This window comes from Monodelphis domestica, chromosome 1 (assembly GCF_027887165.1).
Source record: "Monodelphis domestica isolate mMonDom1 chromosome 1, mMonDom1.pri, whole genome shotgun sequence".
Lineage (NCBI taxonomy): Eukaryota > Metazoa > Chordata > Mammalia > Didelphimorphia > Didelphidae > Monodelphis > Monodelphis domestica.
The window spans coordinates 295,149,621-295,168,096 of NC_077227.1; the positions used below are offsets into that span (position 1 = coordinate 295,149,621).

The 18,476-nt window shown below is 35.5% G+C and overlaps 1 protein-coding gene across 5 annotated transcripts in view; it reads right to left on the reverse strand.

Annotated features, from left to right (window-relative positions):
• Nucleotides 1–18,476, reverse strand: part of SAV1 (salvador family WW domain containing protein 1) — a 144,297-nt gene that overhangs the window by 74,862 nt on the left and 50,959 nt on the right. For 4 of the 5 annotated variants that reach the window (XM_016425056.2, XM_056821101.1, XM_007473223.3 and 1 more), the window contains 2 exons: nt 7,882–8,149; nt 6,375–6,518 (listed from right to left, as the gene is read on the reverse strand). In XM_016425056.2, the coding sequence (XP_016280542.2) occupies nt 6,375–6,518; nt 7,882–8,149 (412 nt within the window). Of the gene's footprint in view, nt 1–2,777; nt 2,829–6,374; nt 6,519–7,881; nt 8,150–18,476 lie in introns of all 5 variants that reach the window. The other variant, XM_056821100.1, reaches the window with a different exon arrangement.

The following is an 18,476-nucleotide window of genomic DNA, read 5'->3' on the forward strand; positions in this document are numbered from 1 at the left end:
ATGATTTCTTAATTGCAAAATCCAATAGCCTTTTCTCAATCCTCATTCTCCTTGACATCTCTGCAGACTTTAACACAGTTGATCATGTTCTTCCTTGCTACTCTTCTCTTTAGGTTTTCATGATACCACTCTCTCCTAGTTCTCCTCCTACCTATTTATTCTCATTTTCCTTTTCTGGATCCTCATCTAGATTACTAACTATAAGCTCTCTAACCATAGGTGTCCCTCAGATTTCTCTCTTGAGCCTTCATCTTATCTCCCTCTGTACTTCTTTACTTGGTGATTTCATTGGTTCCCAAAGATTCTATGCTGATGATTCTCAAATCTACCTATCCTCCCCAAACTCTCTGTTGACTTTCAATTTGATAATTTCTTCTTCTTCTTCTTCTTCTTCTTCTTCTTCTCTCTCTCTCTCTCTCTCTCTCTCTCTCTCTCTCTCTCTCTCTCTCTCTCTCTCTCTCTCTCTTAATTTTCTTCTTTCTACTTTTCTTATTCTCTTTCTTTGTGGGATCTTCATTCAGGATAGGGCCACCAAATATCACTGCCTTTCAGACACCTAGAACTGGATGCTCAATAGAAACCTTGAACTCAACATGTACAAAGCTGAATTCATTATCTTTTCTCTAAATATTCTCCAACTCCTACCTTTCCCATTACTGTAAAAAGTAACACCATTCTCCCAGTCCCTTCGGCTAGAAACATAAGCTATTCTTGACTCCTTAATACTCATCTCCAATATCCAACCTGTTTCCAAGGCCTTTCAATTTTTCTCTTGCAGCATTTCTCAACTCTTTTTCCTTCTCTCCTCTGGTACTGCCATTATACTAGTTCCAGGCCCTGATCAGCTTATATTTAGACTATTGTAATGTCTGCTGGTGGATCTGTCTGCCACAATCTCTTCCCAAACCAATCCCCACTGATGTAGTTAGTAAATATGATTTTACACATGAACTCCAATGGTTCCCTATCGCCTCTACAACCAAATAAAAATATCTATTTGGCATTCTAAGGCTATCATAACATAACCCCTTTTTACATTTCCAATGTTCTAACACCGTACTTTTTGATCCAGTGACACTATCCTTCTTGCTGTCCCAGAAATAAGACACTCCACTTCTTAGCTCTAGCCATTTTCTCTGGATGTTGCCTGATGTCTAGAAGGATCTCCGTACTTGACTATGTATTAGCCCCTTATACTAGAAAACTTTCCCAATCCATCTTCCTCTTTACCCTATATATAGCTTGCTATGTATATATATTTTTTGCATGTTGTTTTCCCCATTAGACTGTAAGCTCCTTGAAGGCAGGAACTATTTTTTGCCTTTTTTTTAAAAACCTGTAGTACTTAGCAAAGTACTTTTATAAATGTTTAAAAGATGCTTTTGATTGACTAAAATATAAGAGTTGTTTTTCAGTCATTTTTCTTAAATTCTCTATAGCCTCTAACACTTCTTTTCCTTGGTACTTTCTTTTATGTTTATGCTTTGTGGATTTTGTGTTTGTTTTGACACTGCTTTCTCTCTTGATTGATCTTCTTGTCTGACTACTTTTTCTTTTTTTGTTGGATCTTCATTCAGGGCAGGGCCACTAAGTATAGTCCTGGGCCCTTTTCTCTATTTTATTTCACTTGGTGATTTCATCATCTCTCATAGATTTAATTAGCTTCTTTTTTATCTACTAATTAAGCTCTATTTTCTCTGCTGACCTTTAGTCTTATACCTCCTATTGTTTATTGGATATTTCAAACTGAATGTCTTATACAAATCCTAAACTCAACATATACAAAACCGAACTTATTTCCCCCTCCAAAACCTTCTCTTCTTTCTAACTCTATCTTACTGCTAAGGGAACCACCAGTCTCATAGGAATCCTGTTTGTCAAAAACCTTTAAACTAGCCTCCCCACCTCACCTCCCATTTACAACCTTCTTAAATATTAAATGTCTCACATAATCTATGATGCACTGACACTGAGCTCCCTGTTGTTCCTCAAACAAAACACTACATCTCCAGATTCCAAGCTGTCATTTTCATCTAAAAAGTCTGAATTCTCATGTCTGCCTCCTGGATTCTCTGAATTCCTTCAAGTCCCAGATAAAATTCCACCTTCTAGAGGAAGCCTTTCTTGATCCATTCTCGCAGTGGCAATTATTTCAAATTTATCCAGTATATACTCTGCTTGTACATTGTTTTTTGCCTGTTGTCTTATCCCACAAACTAAATTTCTTGAGTGTAGGGACTGCCTTTTGCCTTTCTTTGAATGTCCAGCTCTTAGCATAGTTTTTGTCATACAACATACACTTAATAAATCTTCATTGACTGTCAATATTGTACATTATGTAAAAATAGTTGAACTGTCGATAAAATAGATAAAACTATAATAGTACAATATCACAATATATCCCGTTTGGAATTTGGCAAACAAATAAATAAGCTAAGGATCTGAAGAGAATATTAGAAAATTTAGAGATATATCTATACTAATTACTAAATGAGCATAGAAAGGAAATTTGCATGCATTTAAGAAATGAATGACACATTTTTAAAAAACTGATCGTATTTTGGGGGATCATTAAAAATGTGAAAAAAGAAATAATAAACACATCTAATAATCATAATTATATCATAATTATATTACTGATCTCAAATTTGTATTTTTTAAAATGCTATTGAAGGCAGAACAAAATTAGTTGGAAACTCAAAAACTGATAAATCAACAAATTATAGGAAAAAATAGAAAATTTCATCAAAGAAAATAAAAATAGTAATAAAACATACCAAATTTAATGAGATGCAGCTAAAGCAGTTCTGAGAGGGAAATTTATATCTCTAAAAGCAAGAAAGTATAAGTAAATTAACTGGGCATGAACCAAAAGAAAAAAAATGTATACTTGAACAATAGATAAAAAACCTTCAACAAAGCAAAAAAAGTAGAAATTGTGATAATTTTAAAAGATTTTAAAAACTGAAAGCAAAGAAAACTGAATACACAAAATTCAAAGGTAGTTTAAAAAAACTTAATACCTAGTCTAATTTTAAACACAATTGAAGAGGAACTAAAGGAAATTATGAGAAACTTTTAGCCAAACACTAAAAAAATATGATAACCAAAGCAAAAGTGAATACTTAGGGAAATATAAAATACCTGGCTTAACATAAGAAATAGACTATTTAAATAATTTGATAACAGGAAAAAAATTCATTCTCATAAATGAGCTCCCAAAAAAGGGGAGAAAAGTCAACTCCACAACCATATGAATTTACAAACGAATTCTAGCATTTCAAAGAAATTAATGCCAATATTGTATAAACTGTTTGCAATAATAGGAAAAGAAGGCACCCATCCAGATGTTTCTAGGATACAGATATGGATTTGATAACTACACCAAGTGAAAAGAAAATTTAAAAAAAACCTACAAGTATCTCATTCCATTCCAATAATAAACATAATTGCATTCTTTAACTTATATACCTACAAAATTTCAGTTGAGGGTACTTTCATCCTTCTAGTCTCTCAGGCTTACAACCTCAGCTTTATCCCTGACTCTTCAGTTTCATTCACCTCACCCAAATGTCAAATTTCCTCTATTTTAGGTTTTCATCATCTCTTCCATAAACTATTCCAATTGCCTTCTTATTGATTTGACTCTCTCAGGTCTCTCCCCTCTCCAATCCAACCTTCCACACAGTTGACAAAGTGATTTTCTAATGCCTATGTCTTTCTGGTTAATTAGTCATCTAGTTATTTGTTTATAATTTATCATTTATTTTTAACATTAAAATTTTTTTAACATAAAGCATTAGAAATTCTGTCCTTCCTTCAAGCTCTTTACCCACCCATTAAGAAGGTAAGCAATTTAAGAGCAATTTTATATGCAAAAACATGCAAGACATATTTCCATATTAGCCATGTTGCAAGAAAAACAAAGTGAAAAAAAAAAAGCAACCAACAAACTTTGATTTACATTCAGAGTTATCGATTCTCTGGAGGGGGATAACATTTTTCATCAGTTCTTTAGAACTATCTTGTATCACTGTATTGATCAATATAGTTAAATCTTTTACAATTGATCATCATGATAATATTGCTGCTACTATGTCTAATGATCTCTTGATTCTATTCAGTTCACTCTGCATCAGTTCATATAGGTCATCCTAGGTTTTTCTGAAACCATCTCCCTCATCATTACTTACAGTAGCCTAAAAGTACTCAATCACATATCTCTTTGGGATACAGGCATAGAAGTGGTATTGTTGGGTCAAAGGGTATGCACAGTTTTGCAGTCCTTTGGGAATAGTTGCAAATCATGCTCCAGAATGGTAAAGGCATTAGTTAGTGCATTAGTATACCTATTTTTTTATATCCCTTTTATCATTTGATCAATGCCTTTTATGACATTTTAGTCAATCTGATTCTCATAAATGTGAGGTGCATACATCAAAGCTATTTTTAAAATTTCATTTAATAAAAATTATCCATTATGCTTTCTGGCGCCCTCACTATCTCTTGTTTGGGTCATAACTCTTCCCATATCAATGGATCTGACAAGCACATTTTTTCCATGTTCTCCCTAATTTGCTTATGATATTACCTTTTATATCTAAACCATGTATCCATTCTAACCTTATGTTGGCAGAGTGTGGTTTATACCTAGTTTCTGCCAAACCATCTTCTAGTTTTCACAGCAATTTTTGCCACATAGTGAGTTCTTGCTCCAAAAGCTTGATTCTTTGATTACCTTTTGTAATATTCAACTAGCATTTATTAAGTGCCTACTATGAACCTCACAATGTACTAAGTGCTAGAGATATGAAAAAAAGGGAAAAAATGACCTTGCTATCAAGGACTATGTTACTCACCTATTCAATAAATGCCAGTATTCCCTATTACCTCTAGGATCAAATATAAACACCTCTGTTTGGCTTTTTCATTTCCTTACAGCCATGTCTCAGCTTACACTTCTGGCCTGATATATTACTTTCCTTCAGGTTCTCCATGTTACAGCTAAATTAATCTTAATCATTTATCTCTACATCCTATCTCTGTGTCTCTGTAATAGCTGTCCTCCTTTCTTAGATAAGGGCAATTAAATGATGACGTGGATAAAGTATGAGTTCTGGAAGACCAATTTTAATTAATTTCAATCTGGCCTTAGACAAAATCCTAGTTGTGTGACCTCAGGAAAGTTGCCTAACCCTGCCCCGAAAACCCTAATTAATAGCCATTAATAGGTGGACACAATTGAAATAACCAGATAACAAAAAGAAAAGCCTTAGATACACTCCCTTCCTCCTTCTGCCTCTTAGATCTAAACTTTCAAATTCTATGTGAAGTTTTTCCCAATCTCCTTCAGTGGGGTAGTACTTTTCTGTCAAAATGATTTAATATCTATTTTATAAACATATATTACATAAACACACATCTTTCCAACTAGGTTCTAAACTCTTTAAAGACAAAAGATGTTTTTCTTTTGATGAACCTACCATAGTGATTAGAACATCCTTAAATATTTGATTGATTCCAAAATATTTAAGACAGAAGTTAAATTTAACAATCTATAAGTAAATAATAAGTACATCACTAAGATCAATGCTTATTGCCTTGAGCTACACAATACTATAAAAGTTCCAATGACTAACCCCTCTACATTTCATGATTTGAGTCCCTTTACTTATAAAAATTATTCCTTGACACAGAAGAAAAACTGCTTGATAACATGGGTTGATGGGGATATGACTGGGGAAGTAGACTCTAAAAGATCACCCTAGTGGAAATATTAATAATATGGAAATAGGTCCTGATCAATGACACATGTTAAACACAGTGGAATTGTGCATCAGATACAGGAGGGGGGTGGAGGAAGAAAGGGAAAGAACATGAGTCTTGTAACCATGGGAAAATATTCTAAACATTGTCCTAAGTCAAGCTAAGTCCTCATTGGTACAGATGAGACACAGAAAAGTGATGTAAAAATGTCCATATAAGGTTCGTCAGTTTCTGCCTCTTTCCCTGGAGAGATGACTCTGGCTGGCAGCGTGCTAAGCGTTCTGACATCTTGGAGTGTAGGATAGTGAGTTTGCCCTGGAGCTGATTTCAGGTTCGGGCATCTTAGCTAAGCCTCTTTGGAGGTCAAGCTGATTCTTTCCTCCACACTCAAACCCTTACTTTCTAGATCTCCTATCTTCCTTCCCGGTTATTAGCCCCTTCTTTCCTCCTTCTTCTTAAAATCTTCTCTACTATATCAATTAAATCACCATAAAATCCTGGTGTTTTATTATTTGGGATTCACCCTTTACACATCACTATAAATATACTATGCTATTTGATCTAATCTTGTCAAAAGACAAAGTTTTTTGAAATATAAATGTACTTACTTCATAGGAGCCCGAGCATAAACCTGAAGCCAGTCAGGGATCTCTGCAGAATGGTATGGATTGGCAGGTACCAGAATGGACTGACTTCTTTCAATTTGCTGGGGTTGATATGTTACAGGAGGAGGCTGATCATACCGGGGTACACTATAAAAAGGAGTTAGCATTCATCTTATCAAAGATCCTAAATCAAAATTTAAAATTATAAAGAATAACTACATTAATATTTACTGATCTACCAAGCTCTTTAAAAAGCTATTCAGTGACTGTGTGACCCTGGGCAAGTTACTTGACCCCCATTGCCTAGCCCTTACCACTCTTCTGCCTTGGAGCCAATACGCAGTATTGACTCCAAGATGGAAGGTAAGGGTTTTTAAAATAAAAAAATTAAAATTAAAAAATTTAAAAAAAGCTATTCAGTGAGTTCTTAGAGTAAATTTCTTGAACTTTCCTCCCTAAAAAAGTGGATTTTTTAAATGAAAATTGATCATAGTATCCCAATGTTTATTATCATGAAGCTGCCTTAGATGTATTTTTTTAGTTTTTAAAATATTGTAATCTGTTAGGTTTTTCAAGCTGTAATAAAAGAAGATTGGATTAGAGAATCCTAAATACCCCTTCAGCACTAAAATTCTTTGGCTCTATATACTACTTACGTATACAAATTCTTAAAGAGATATCTGGAAAGAACTGTATTGAAGTGTCAGCTTGTAAAGCCTTGGTAGAGAGAATTTTGAAAGTATTCTATTTTAAATTTAGCTAACACCTATTAGATGGAAGTTCTTATGGGAGTAAGATTTTTATTTTAAGAGTAAAAAGTTGCTGTTTTAAGAAAGAATGAATTCATAAATACTGTAATACAGAGCTGTCTTACAATGTTGCAAAATCTTGATCTTTTTACCCCAGGAAGACACACAGAAGAAAGTGATAAATATAAAGATATCAGAAGTAGAAAAATATACTAAATACTTTCCCAATTTAAAAAATAGCATAATAGGTGCAATTAAGTAAATAAAAAGCAAAACTGTATAAATTCAAGTTCAAATGATTTTTAATTCTATGAGGAATAGTATTCTATTTGGTTAATAGGCAGAAGTGATGGTTAATAATCATCAGTCAGTTAATTTCTTAGAGACTTCTAACAAAAAAGAGCATGGTATAGTAAGAAGATTTAATCATAAGACTGCAGATCAGATTAGAGAACAGCTAACAAAGGAATTAATTTTTAAAATAAAATCTTCATTTTATTTTAAATTACTACTCTATTAATAAAGTTAAGGACAAAAATAAAATGCTACTTCTGAAATGAAACTGTCTAAGCCTCAAAAACTTTACAATAACTTAAATATTTCCTAATATACAAATCATAGGTTTAAGTAACATTATATACCATTTAACCATTCTGTACAGGAAACACCCCCCTCTCCCCCCAAAAACACTAAACGAAAGAAAACAAATAAATAAATGAACAAATAATCAAATAAATAAATAAGTACCACTGATACTCTACCTAGGAGCACATGGATGTTTATACTGTGCTCTCTTATTTAGATGATCTACATAATACACTCCAAATTCTGATGACTCGACTCTCTCCCATCCTGGAGGAAGTCCCTCTCGTTCAAGAGGATGGCTCCAATGAGTTGTGTTTGTATTATGATCTATGTAGTATTTTCTTCCTCTGATTGTCCAGTCAACAGACCAGCCTTGAGGAAGAGGTATATCTTCAGAATTGTGGTTTAAATTCCCTAAAGATGTAGCAACAATCTTCCCAATGGCTGAAAAAAATAAGAGAGAATAATGACAAAAGTTAAAGTATTTTAGGAAAAAAAGTAACATTTTCCCATAGAAAAAAATGACAGAATTAAATCTGGTATAAAATACTTTTCACAAACCTAGCAAAATACCCAATTTTTTATCATTTGAAAGCATGAAAAGGGTAAAATTCCAAGGATTTAACAAAAATCTATACCCTTCTTTCCTTTTTAAAAGGGAAGTTTTGAAAATCTATTTCAGTCGCACCTTCCACCCTTTATTTGGATTAAGAACAAGGCCAGGAACTTATCTATATAAGGAGGATACCTCCTGGCTCCTTGGCCTAACAGAAGATACTTGCCTCTGTCCCACATTACTTTTGGAGTCTGGAAGACTAGCCTCACACCTGGACTGAGGTTGTCTTTCCAACAAGGGAGACCAAGAAAAAGTGATATCACTGGGGCAATAAGTTGTGGATTGAGGAAGCAGCTCTTGTGCTTCTAGCCAAGAAGTGGAAGCAAATAAGAACATATGGTATGCAGTAAGCTAAGGTTAGCAAAGTGACTAGCCATGTTATATGCCTTTTCTCTCTCCAAATTGTTTTTATTATTTAATAAATAATTATAAATTAATATATAGTCTCCAGTGAACTTTAATTTTAACAAAAGTTTACCCGTGGCTGTTCACTACAACTAAGTGATTGCCATTAATTGGTCTTCACAAAGTGCCATGGTGATATAAATTACTTGAGGGAAAAAAATCAGAATAAACAACTCTATCTAATTAAGGAGGAGAATTCACTAGTCTACACTTTTTTAATGTCTTGGTATACACTTAAAAAATTTCAATCATTCCATTACAATACTAATAATTTAATTATATGATATATGATCTTCAATTGCTTTAAGATTCTGTGATTTATTCTTCAATAATACAGAAAAAAAAAACCCTCTTGTCCCTCGATGAAGTATAGCCATTGAAGAAATTTATCACCTGGTGCCCAATTTTCTAAATTACTATTTAAAATTTTAGTGGTTAGTCCCCAGACAACAAACAACATACATATTAATAAGTCTAAACTTTATAGCTTACCTTCCAGAGGTACTCAATTGGTACAGTTTTTGAGAACACAGAATTACTTCTCTCTACACAACATCAAATATGGACTTTCAGAGTAGAGAATATTTGACTGAAATGGGAAAAATTAACCTAACTCTTGTTCTTAATACATCACTTTGAAATAGTATAGCTATCTATTTCTGGATCTTAAAGAAAGATTATAACCCCCCGCCCAAAAAAGTCAGGAAGGAAAAGTTTCTTTTTTTAAATGGATTCTGCTATGTTTTCTTATTGCTATTATAAAGTGTCGTGAGAATTTGTGCTTGCAATCTATTATTGTAGGTAAATTTGCTCTAAAGGGATAGAATGAAGGAATAGCATGTACTGAGGAACATTCCTCAACCTCCTTTGCTTGATTTACCCCTAGATCATACCTGCTAAACTAGAATATCTCCTAGAACTTTGTACTGAATTCTTTTCTCTATATATACATTTTATTTGGTGATCTCACTAGTTCCTATGGATTCAATTATTACCTCTATGATGATGATTCTCAGTTCTATCCAGACCTAACTTTTCTGCTGACCTCTAGTCTTACATCTCCAACTGCCTATTACACATCTAGAAATAGAGATTCTGTAGACTTCTTAAATTCAGTATGTTCAAAACTGAACTCATTATCTTCCCAGTCTCTCTGGTTCATAATTTAGTTGCCATCCTTCATTCTCATTTTCCTCTAAACAACCCTCCCCCCCCCCAGCCATAACTAATCTATGTCCAAGTCCTATCAATTTTAGCTTCATACTATCTCCTACATAGAACTCTTTCTCTCCTCTGACACCTTACTGCAGGCCCTCATCACATCTGGATTACTACAATACCCTGCTGACTGGTTTCCCTCACAAGTCTCTTCCAACTGAGGCCATCCTCTACCCAGCTGCCAAAGTATTCTTCCTACAACTTAATTCTGACCATTATACTCCTCTATTAAATAAGTTCCTGCCACTTCCTATCACCTTCAAGATCAAATATAAAATTCCCTGCTTGGTATTCATCTCTACATTTGCAGAGACATTACTCTCTTTGCTGTCCTTTGAACATATCTGTATCCAGGCACTGCCTATATTTCCTGTCCAGAATGCTCTCCCTCTCCATATCTGCTTCTGCTTTCTTGGTTTCTTTCAAGTCAAATTAATTTTTTCCAAGCTAAAATCTCACTTGATTATCTCTAATTTATCCTGTATATTGTCCATTTGTATCTGTTCTCTTCCCCATTAGATAATGAGCTCTTAGAGAACAGAGGCTGTCTTCACCTTTCTTCATATCCACAGTACTTCTTAAAGTGCCTCACATACAGATGGTGCTTAATAAATTTTTATTTGATGACTGACTGGACTTTCACTTTATTGGTATAGGGAATTTCCAGGTAAAATATTTCCCTCTATTAATTTAGGTTGGGCTTATACAGTTTATAATATTAAAGAACTGAGTAGTGGACAAAGAAGTAAAATTACTTGCCAGGATCACACATCTAATAATATATCAGAGGCAGAACTTGAACAAAGGTCTCCCTGGCTTTGAAGTCAGTTTTCTTTCTATTACACCACTCTGTCTCTCTGCTGTGCCCTTAGCCAAGGAGAGAGTAGGGCAAAAAGGGAGAAATGAAATAAAAATGGCAAAGAACAGGCAGACCTAATGCAACCTTCACAGAGTTCAATAACTCAAATTGCATTATTTTATCAAACAATCTACATATACTTTTAAAAACCAATGCTTTAATTCCAAAACTTAAATTTCAATTTCCTCAGAAAAATTCTGAAAAGTCAATATCCATGTATATGCATGTGTATACATATATGTATATATATAATTTTTAAGCCTAGCTTTATTTAAATATGCTGTCAGAATTTTAATTTTGTTTCCGTTAAGTATCTTATTTCTATGATTTTTCATGTTCACTCCTTCTGTATTTGAAGAGTTTTTAGTTTCTACATCCACAAATCATTGGATGGGATTCCATGATCTCTAAAGTCCCACATCCAATAATGACTGATTCTATTAATCCTGTGGTTGATTTTAAATGATACTTTGTAAACAAAATAAATAAAAATTACAGTGCTTGATTACCATCCATTTGCAATGTATATATCATACATATATGTGTTGTCTCAACAATTTAAATATTAGCTGCTCGAGGACAAGAATTGTTTTAACTAACTTTCTGTGTATGCTAGCAATTAACACAATGCCTGGCATAAATGAAGCATTTAATAAATGCCTGTTGATTGCCTAAAAGGTTAAACTGTAATGTTATCTACTAAGGTTAAAAATCCTAGTTTCAATTCATTGGTTTTTACCTATTCACCAGCAAAATATTGCATTACAAATTCAGACTCCCTCTTCTGGAAAATGTGAGCAAGTTACAAAGGAGTATGTAGAGTTAAGGGTGCAGTTATACCACTTTACTTAGCATATTTTTAAAGTACAAAAAAAAAATCAATGTGAGTTGATAAGAAAATTTATATTTATACCAGAATTGGAAACTTTTCCCCAAATCCTTCTTTTAAGTTAGCATATGCAATCTGTTATCCTCCTAAAAATATACAGTGTTTCTAAAACGGTGATGTGACTGAATTTTACTTTAAATAAAATGTCATAATCTTTGCAGACAAATTTATTAAGCCTTATTTTTCAATTCAAAGAAAAAGGTAATATAAATATTTGTAACAAAATCAAAATGAATAAGTAAAAGCACTTAAAATTTTGCATACAATTTTCTGATATGTTGATTAGGTTATATATTAATTTTAATATATAATGATCAATCAATAAGTCAAAATTTTGTTACATATAATAGTTCAAACAGCATGACTGATTAATCAAAACAGTCAGATTGGATTACTATGTTCTTATCTATTATTCACATTTTTTTTCTTCTAGGCAAACATGTTCCAATGGCAAACAGTTCTAGAACTGCTGTTTTAGGGTTATTATGTACCATTTAACTAATTGATATTAAGAGATACTGGATTTGGAAGTGGAAGCATGCTTGGGCCATAAAGAAAACAGATACTCTATAAATCTGCCAGAAAACTTTAAAAATGCAAGAAATAAGAAAAATTATGTTTAAAATACTTTTTCCAATGCACAGATCAACAGAAGAACTACAGGAACACTGCAGGAATCCAAACCTGGTAAAAAAAATTCTGCTCTGTCACAGAGTCCAGAAAAAGGGCAGCCCTTTAAGGCCAACCGCAGAGCATAACACAAGGGGCAACTCCAGAGCTGTATTACAAGAAAGAAGGCCAAGAGAGATCTCAACAGAATAGCCCCAAAACCCCACGTAAGAGAGCACAAACGAATCTTGACCACCAAACTTAGGATCACTCTATTCAGGAGTAAAGGAACAAAGTTCGATCTAAGCAAAGGCACTACTATGCACCAATACTACACACCAATGTTTCTGATAATGAGTAGACCAAGGAAAACTCCAAATACTAATCATAGATACAATCAGCTAAAGAAGAAAATGGTAACAGAGATTGAAGGGGATTTTCAGCTCTGGTCAGATACAACTCCATTTTCTCTAGGACAGCTCTTCTTGGAAGGGAAGTGGTGTTCTTCTTTATCTGTCCCCTCCCTCTCAGTTACCTGTTAAACTTTGGTTCCTGACTCCACAAGTATCAAATTATTAATTCTAATGTTTACAATTGGCTTACTATGAAGGGATATGAACTGAGAATTTTTTTAAGGATCCCATCTGCTGGGAGTCTTCAAACCCACACCCGGTTTGACTTCTCTGCCTGTGGTCCAAAGCAGCTGTTGGGATTTTGTAGCCACAGCGAGTTCCAACCTAGCTCGCAGCTCCTGCTAGCCTGCACAGCCGGAACACCTAGTCTGGCAACAGCTCAAGGTGCTACCTCAGCTAAGGGGCCCCACCCCCATGTTGCTGCTGCTTAGGTTGCCCTACTCTCATTTTAGCTGGAAGGATAAGCTTCCCTTTCCCCATTGAACAGCTGATTGCCTCTTAGTCTCCACCAGACTCTTTGTCTTGGCTGGGAGGGTTCTAGCCCTCTTGTAACCACCCCGCTTAACTCCTACCCCTCCTTGCTTTACCAAATCTGTCTTCCATCTCTCAGTCTTCGCCAATTTCTGGCAGTCCCTAAATGACACTCCTTACCCTGAAACGGACCCCTAACAACTCCCCTAACCCCTCCCAGTTGTAGTGCTGCCTCTTGGCCACTAGAGGTCAATATTGAGTACTGATTTTTCCTACTTTTTTTGACACTTTTCTTCTTCCTTCTTTCCCCTTTTATTTTACTCCCTTTTCCTGTTTAGCTAAGTGTTACTAGAGGGCAGCAATAAGTAAATAATTTTAAAAATTTCCCCATTTTTAATGAATTAAAATCCAATAAAATCATAAAAAATAAGCTAAATACTCTCACCTTCTATCCCTACCCCTTGTAATATAATAATTAAAAAATAGATCAATAAAAAATATACATTTTTTTCCTTTTTTGATCAAAATGCTACCATGCATGAAGGTCTTCTGCTTTTTACTCAATGAGAAGCATGTAAAATTCCAAATTTCCTCCTTCTCCTTGTACTCCTATGGAATTTTACTTTTCTTATCTTCATACTTAAGACAAAAAAATGCTACTATGTGAGAAATTAAAACAGAAATGCAGACCAACAGGAAATTTCAATTAAAAAGTTTCAAATATTTACATGATCTAATGAAAAATACTGATCCCATCCAAAACAAGTCTGAATTTTGCGAGCTTGTTCCTGAATCACAAATAGAGGATGATCCTATTTCTTACAAAATGGAGATGAGACACCTCTCTCGTATACATCAGGTACAGAACCGTCTCTCTTGTACTCTGCAACATCTCTCTCATGCTCTGCAACTCCTGGCTGATCTTACCTCCCCTGATCCTTCTTCTAATCCCCCATCCTCTTCTGCCATTTCTCCCACCCCATGACCAGCCCCAACCCCAATGAAATCTCGTTCTACCACCATATCTGTTCCTACCCATGTTGCCTCAGCATCCCCACAGTTAACTTCTAAGGAATCAAAGCCATTGGATGACTACTATGAATGTCTTTTCCCCTTAAGGGAAGTACCCAAAATAGGAAGCAATGGGGATGTGGTGACCCTAAGACACCATAAACCTTTACTCTTCAAGAAATTAGAGAACTGACTTCCAGGTAATCATGGCTGCAATCTAGACGCCACACGCTTCCTCTCCCCGGCACCGAACGAAATAGACTACATCAAAGGAGCATAAAATCACCTTTGGAGGAACAGAAGGACTCCCCAGTACCCCACAGAGGCAAAGGTACGTGGGGCTTGAACATTTCCACACTAAAATAAGAAGGAAAAGCTTGCACAGAAAAGTGAACTGAGCTGCCCTTCCCCCACCCCACCTCCCCCACTAAACCAGAGTGAGCTACCTGAGCGCTCACCGGGACAGCGAGTGAGTGGGGAACGTCTCTGTCTGGGGGGGCACTCCAGGGTCCTTGGGATCTGGGGACTGCCAGGAAAAAACGTCTCAGGGCGCTTTCACTGGAGAATCCAGCGGAACTGTACTTGGGGCGGGCTGCGCTGAACAACGCGGACCACGCGCTGATTATCTGGGCGGAGCTGAATACCTGGGCTCGGAGGCTGGGAAGAACTAGTCTGAAGCAACCTAAATTCACAGAAAAACCGCTCATATAACCCAGACCCCAGACCAAAAAGGAAAGGGGAATAAAACCACCAAAGGGATGGCTCACATGGCCCAAAATCAAGCCTCCAGGAAGAAAGGGAAAAAAGTGACTATTGAAAACTTTTATGGTGGAAGTACCCAAGGAAAAGAGGAGAATGAGGAGGAAATCCAAAAAAATTCAGAACACGCCTCCCAAAATGGAAACTATCAACAAGCTCTGGAAGATCTCAAACTGGAACTAATCCAAAAGATGGAAACCTGGAAAGAAAAACGGGAGAAAGAGATCAGCTGTCTGACAGATAAGAATGCTCAATTGGAAAAAGAACTCGAAGCATCCAATAGAAGGGCAGACAAGGCTGAAAAGCAAAACCAGTCCCTAATGACCAGAATTAAGCACCTCGAAGAAAGTGAGATGATAAAACTGCAAGAATCAATAAAGCAAACCCAAATAATTAATGAATTGGAAGAAAACATAAAATATCTCACAGAGAAGGTCACAGACCTGGAGAACAGAGGAAGACGAGAAAATCTCCGTATCATCGGTCTCCCAGAAAAACCAGAGTTAAACAAAAAATTGGATATTATTCTAGAGGAGATTATAAAAGAAAATTGCCCCCACGTTCTGGAGCAAGGGGGCAAAATAGAAATAGAAAGGATTCATAGAACACCTTCTATACTAAATCCCCAAAAGACAACGCCTAGGAATGTAATTGCCAAATTCAAGAGCTTCCAAGTAAAGGAGAAAATCCTACAAGAAGCCAAGAAGAAGAGCTTCAGATATAAGGGGGCTCCCATAAGGATCACACACGACGTAGCGGCTAACACACTAAGAGACCTCAAAGTATGGAACACAATATTTAGAAAGGCAAGAGAGCTGGGTCTCCAACCAAGAATCAACTACCCAGCAAAACTGACTATATACTTCCAGGGGAAAGTATGGGCATTCAACAAAGTAGAAGATTTCCAAGCATTTGCTAAGAAAAGACCAGAGCTCTGTGGAAAGTTCGATATCCAAGCACAGAAAGCAAGAGAAACATGAAAAGGTAAATATGAAAGAAAGGGAAAAGGAGATAAATCTTATCTTTTTCTTTAAGTCAAACACTCTTCTGTAAGGACTACATTTACATCAAATTATATATATTAATATGTGGGGAAAATGTTTTGTGCAACTCTCATGAATTGTATCATCATAAGAGTAGTTAGAAGAAACATGCATAGGGAAAGATTGGGGCATTAAGAAGATTTGGGGAAAGTTGGGGCAAAGAAAGGAAAAGGGAGGGGGGAACCGCGATAATACTAAGATTAACTTCAAGAAATAGGGGGGGAATCAATAGAATAATCTTTCCCATATAAAGATACACTTGGGAAGGGGAGGGGAAGAACTCTCATATGAGAAGGAGAGGAAGAGAGCGTGAAGTGGAATTACTTAAACCTTACTCTCAGTGAAATCAAATCTGAGAGGGAAGAACATCTAGATCCAGTGGGATCCTGAATTCTATCTTATCCATTAGGGCAAGAAAGAAAGGAAAATCAAGGAGGGGGAGGGGGGAGGGAGTACAAAAAGGGAGAGAAGGAGAGGGGGGAGGGGAAGGGAGCATAAAAAGGGAGGGGCTAGAAAGGGAAGCATCTCAAGGGAGGGGACTAGAGGGACTGACACTTTCTCACTGGTTCAAAAGAAGAAAGCTAAAGAAGAAAGGTCAGAACTAGGGGAAGATATCAAAATGCCAGCGAATCCACAAATAACAATCATAACTTTGAACGTGAATGGGATGAACTCACCCATAAAACGCAGACAAATAGCAGATTTGATTAGAACCCAAAACCCTACCATATGTTGTCTTCAAGAAACACATATGAGACGGGTTGACACTCACAAGGTTAGAATTAAAGGTTGGAGTAAGACCTTTTGGGCCTCAACCGATAGAAAGAAGGAAGGAGTTGCAATCATGATATCTGACAAAGCCAAAGTACAAATAGACCTGATCAAAAGGGACAGGGAAGGTAAATATATTCTGCTAAAAGGAAGTATAGACAATGAGGAAATATCACTAATCAACATGTATGCACCAAATGGTATAGCATCCAAATTTTTAATAGAGAAACTAGGAGAATTGAAGGAGGAACCAGACAGTAAAACCATATTAGTGGGAGACTTGAACCAACCACTATCAAATTTAGATAAATCAAACCAAAAAATAAATAAGAAAGAGGTAAAAGAGGTGAATGAAATCTTAGAAAAATTAGAATTAATAGACATATGGAGAAAAATAAATAGGGACAAAAAAGAATACACCTTCTTTTCAGCACCACATGGCACATTCACAAAAATAGATCATACACTAGGTCATAGAAACATGGCACTCAAATGCAGAAAAGCAGAAATATTAACTGCAGCCTTTTCAGATCACAAGGCAATAAAAATATTGATCGGCAAGGGTACAGGGAGACCCAAATCAAAAATTAATTGGAAATTAAATAACATGATACTCTAAAATCGGATAGTTAGAGAAGAAATCATAGAAACAATTAACAATTTCGTTGAAGAAAATGACAACGGCGAAACATCCTTTCAAACCTTATGGGATGCAGCCAAGGCAGTACTTAGAGGAAAATTCATATCCCTGAGTGCATATATTAACAAATTAGGGAGGACAGAGACCAAGGAATTGGAAATGCAAATAAAAAAACTTGAGAATGAACAAATTAAAAACCCCCAGAAGAAAACCATACTAGAGATCCTAAAAATTAAGGGAGAAATTAATAAAATAGAAAGTGACAGAACTATTGAGCTAATAAACAAGACTAGAAGCTGGTACTTTGAAAAAACAGACAAAATAGACAAAGTACTGGTTAATTTAATTAAAAAAAGGAAAGAAGAAAGGCAAATTAATAGCATCAAGGATGAAAAGGGGGATCTCACCTCCAATGAAGAGGAAATTAAGGCAATCATTAAAAACTACTTTGCCCAACTATATGGCAATAAATATACCAACCTAGGTAATATGGATGAATATTTACAAAAACATAAATTGCCTAGACTAACAGAAGAAGAAATAGTTTTCTTAAATAATCCCATATCAGAAAAAGAAATCCAACAGGCCATCACAGAACTTCCTAAGAAAAAATCCCCAGGGCCTGATGGATTCACCAGCGAATTCTATCAAACATTCAGAGAACAGTTAATCCCAATACTATACAAACTATTTGACATAATAAGCAAAGAGGGAGTTCTACCAAACTCCTTTTATGACACAAGCATGGTACTGATTCCAAAACCAGGCAGGCCAAAAACAGAGAAAGAAAATTATAGACCAATCTCCCTAATGAATATAGATGCAAAAATCTTAAATAGGATACTAGCAAAAAGACTCCAGCAAGTGATTAGAAGGGTCATCCACCATGATCAAGTAGGATTTATACCAGGGATGCAGGGCTGGTTCAACATTAGGAAAACTATCCACATAATTGACCACATCAACAAGCAAACCAACAAGAACCACATGATTATCTCAATAGATGCAGAAAAAGCATTTGATAAAATACAACACCCATTCCTACTAAAAACACTAGAAAGCATAGG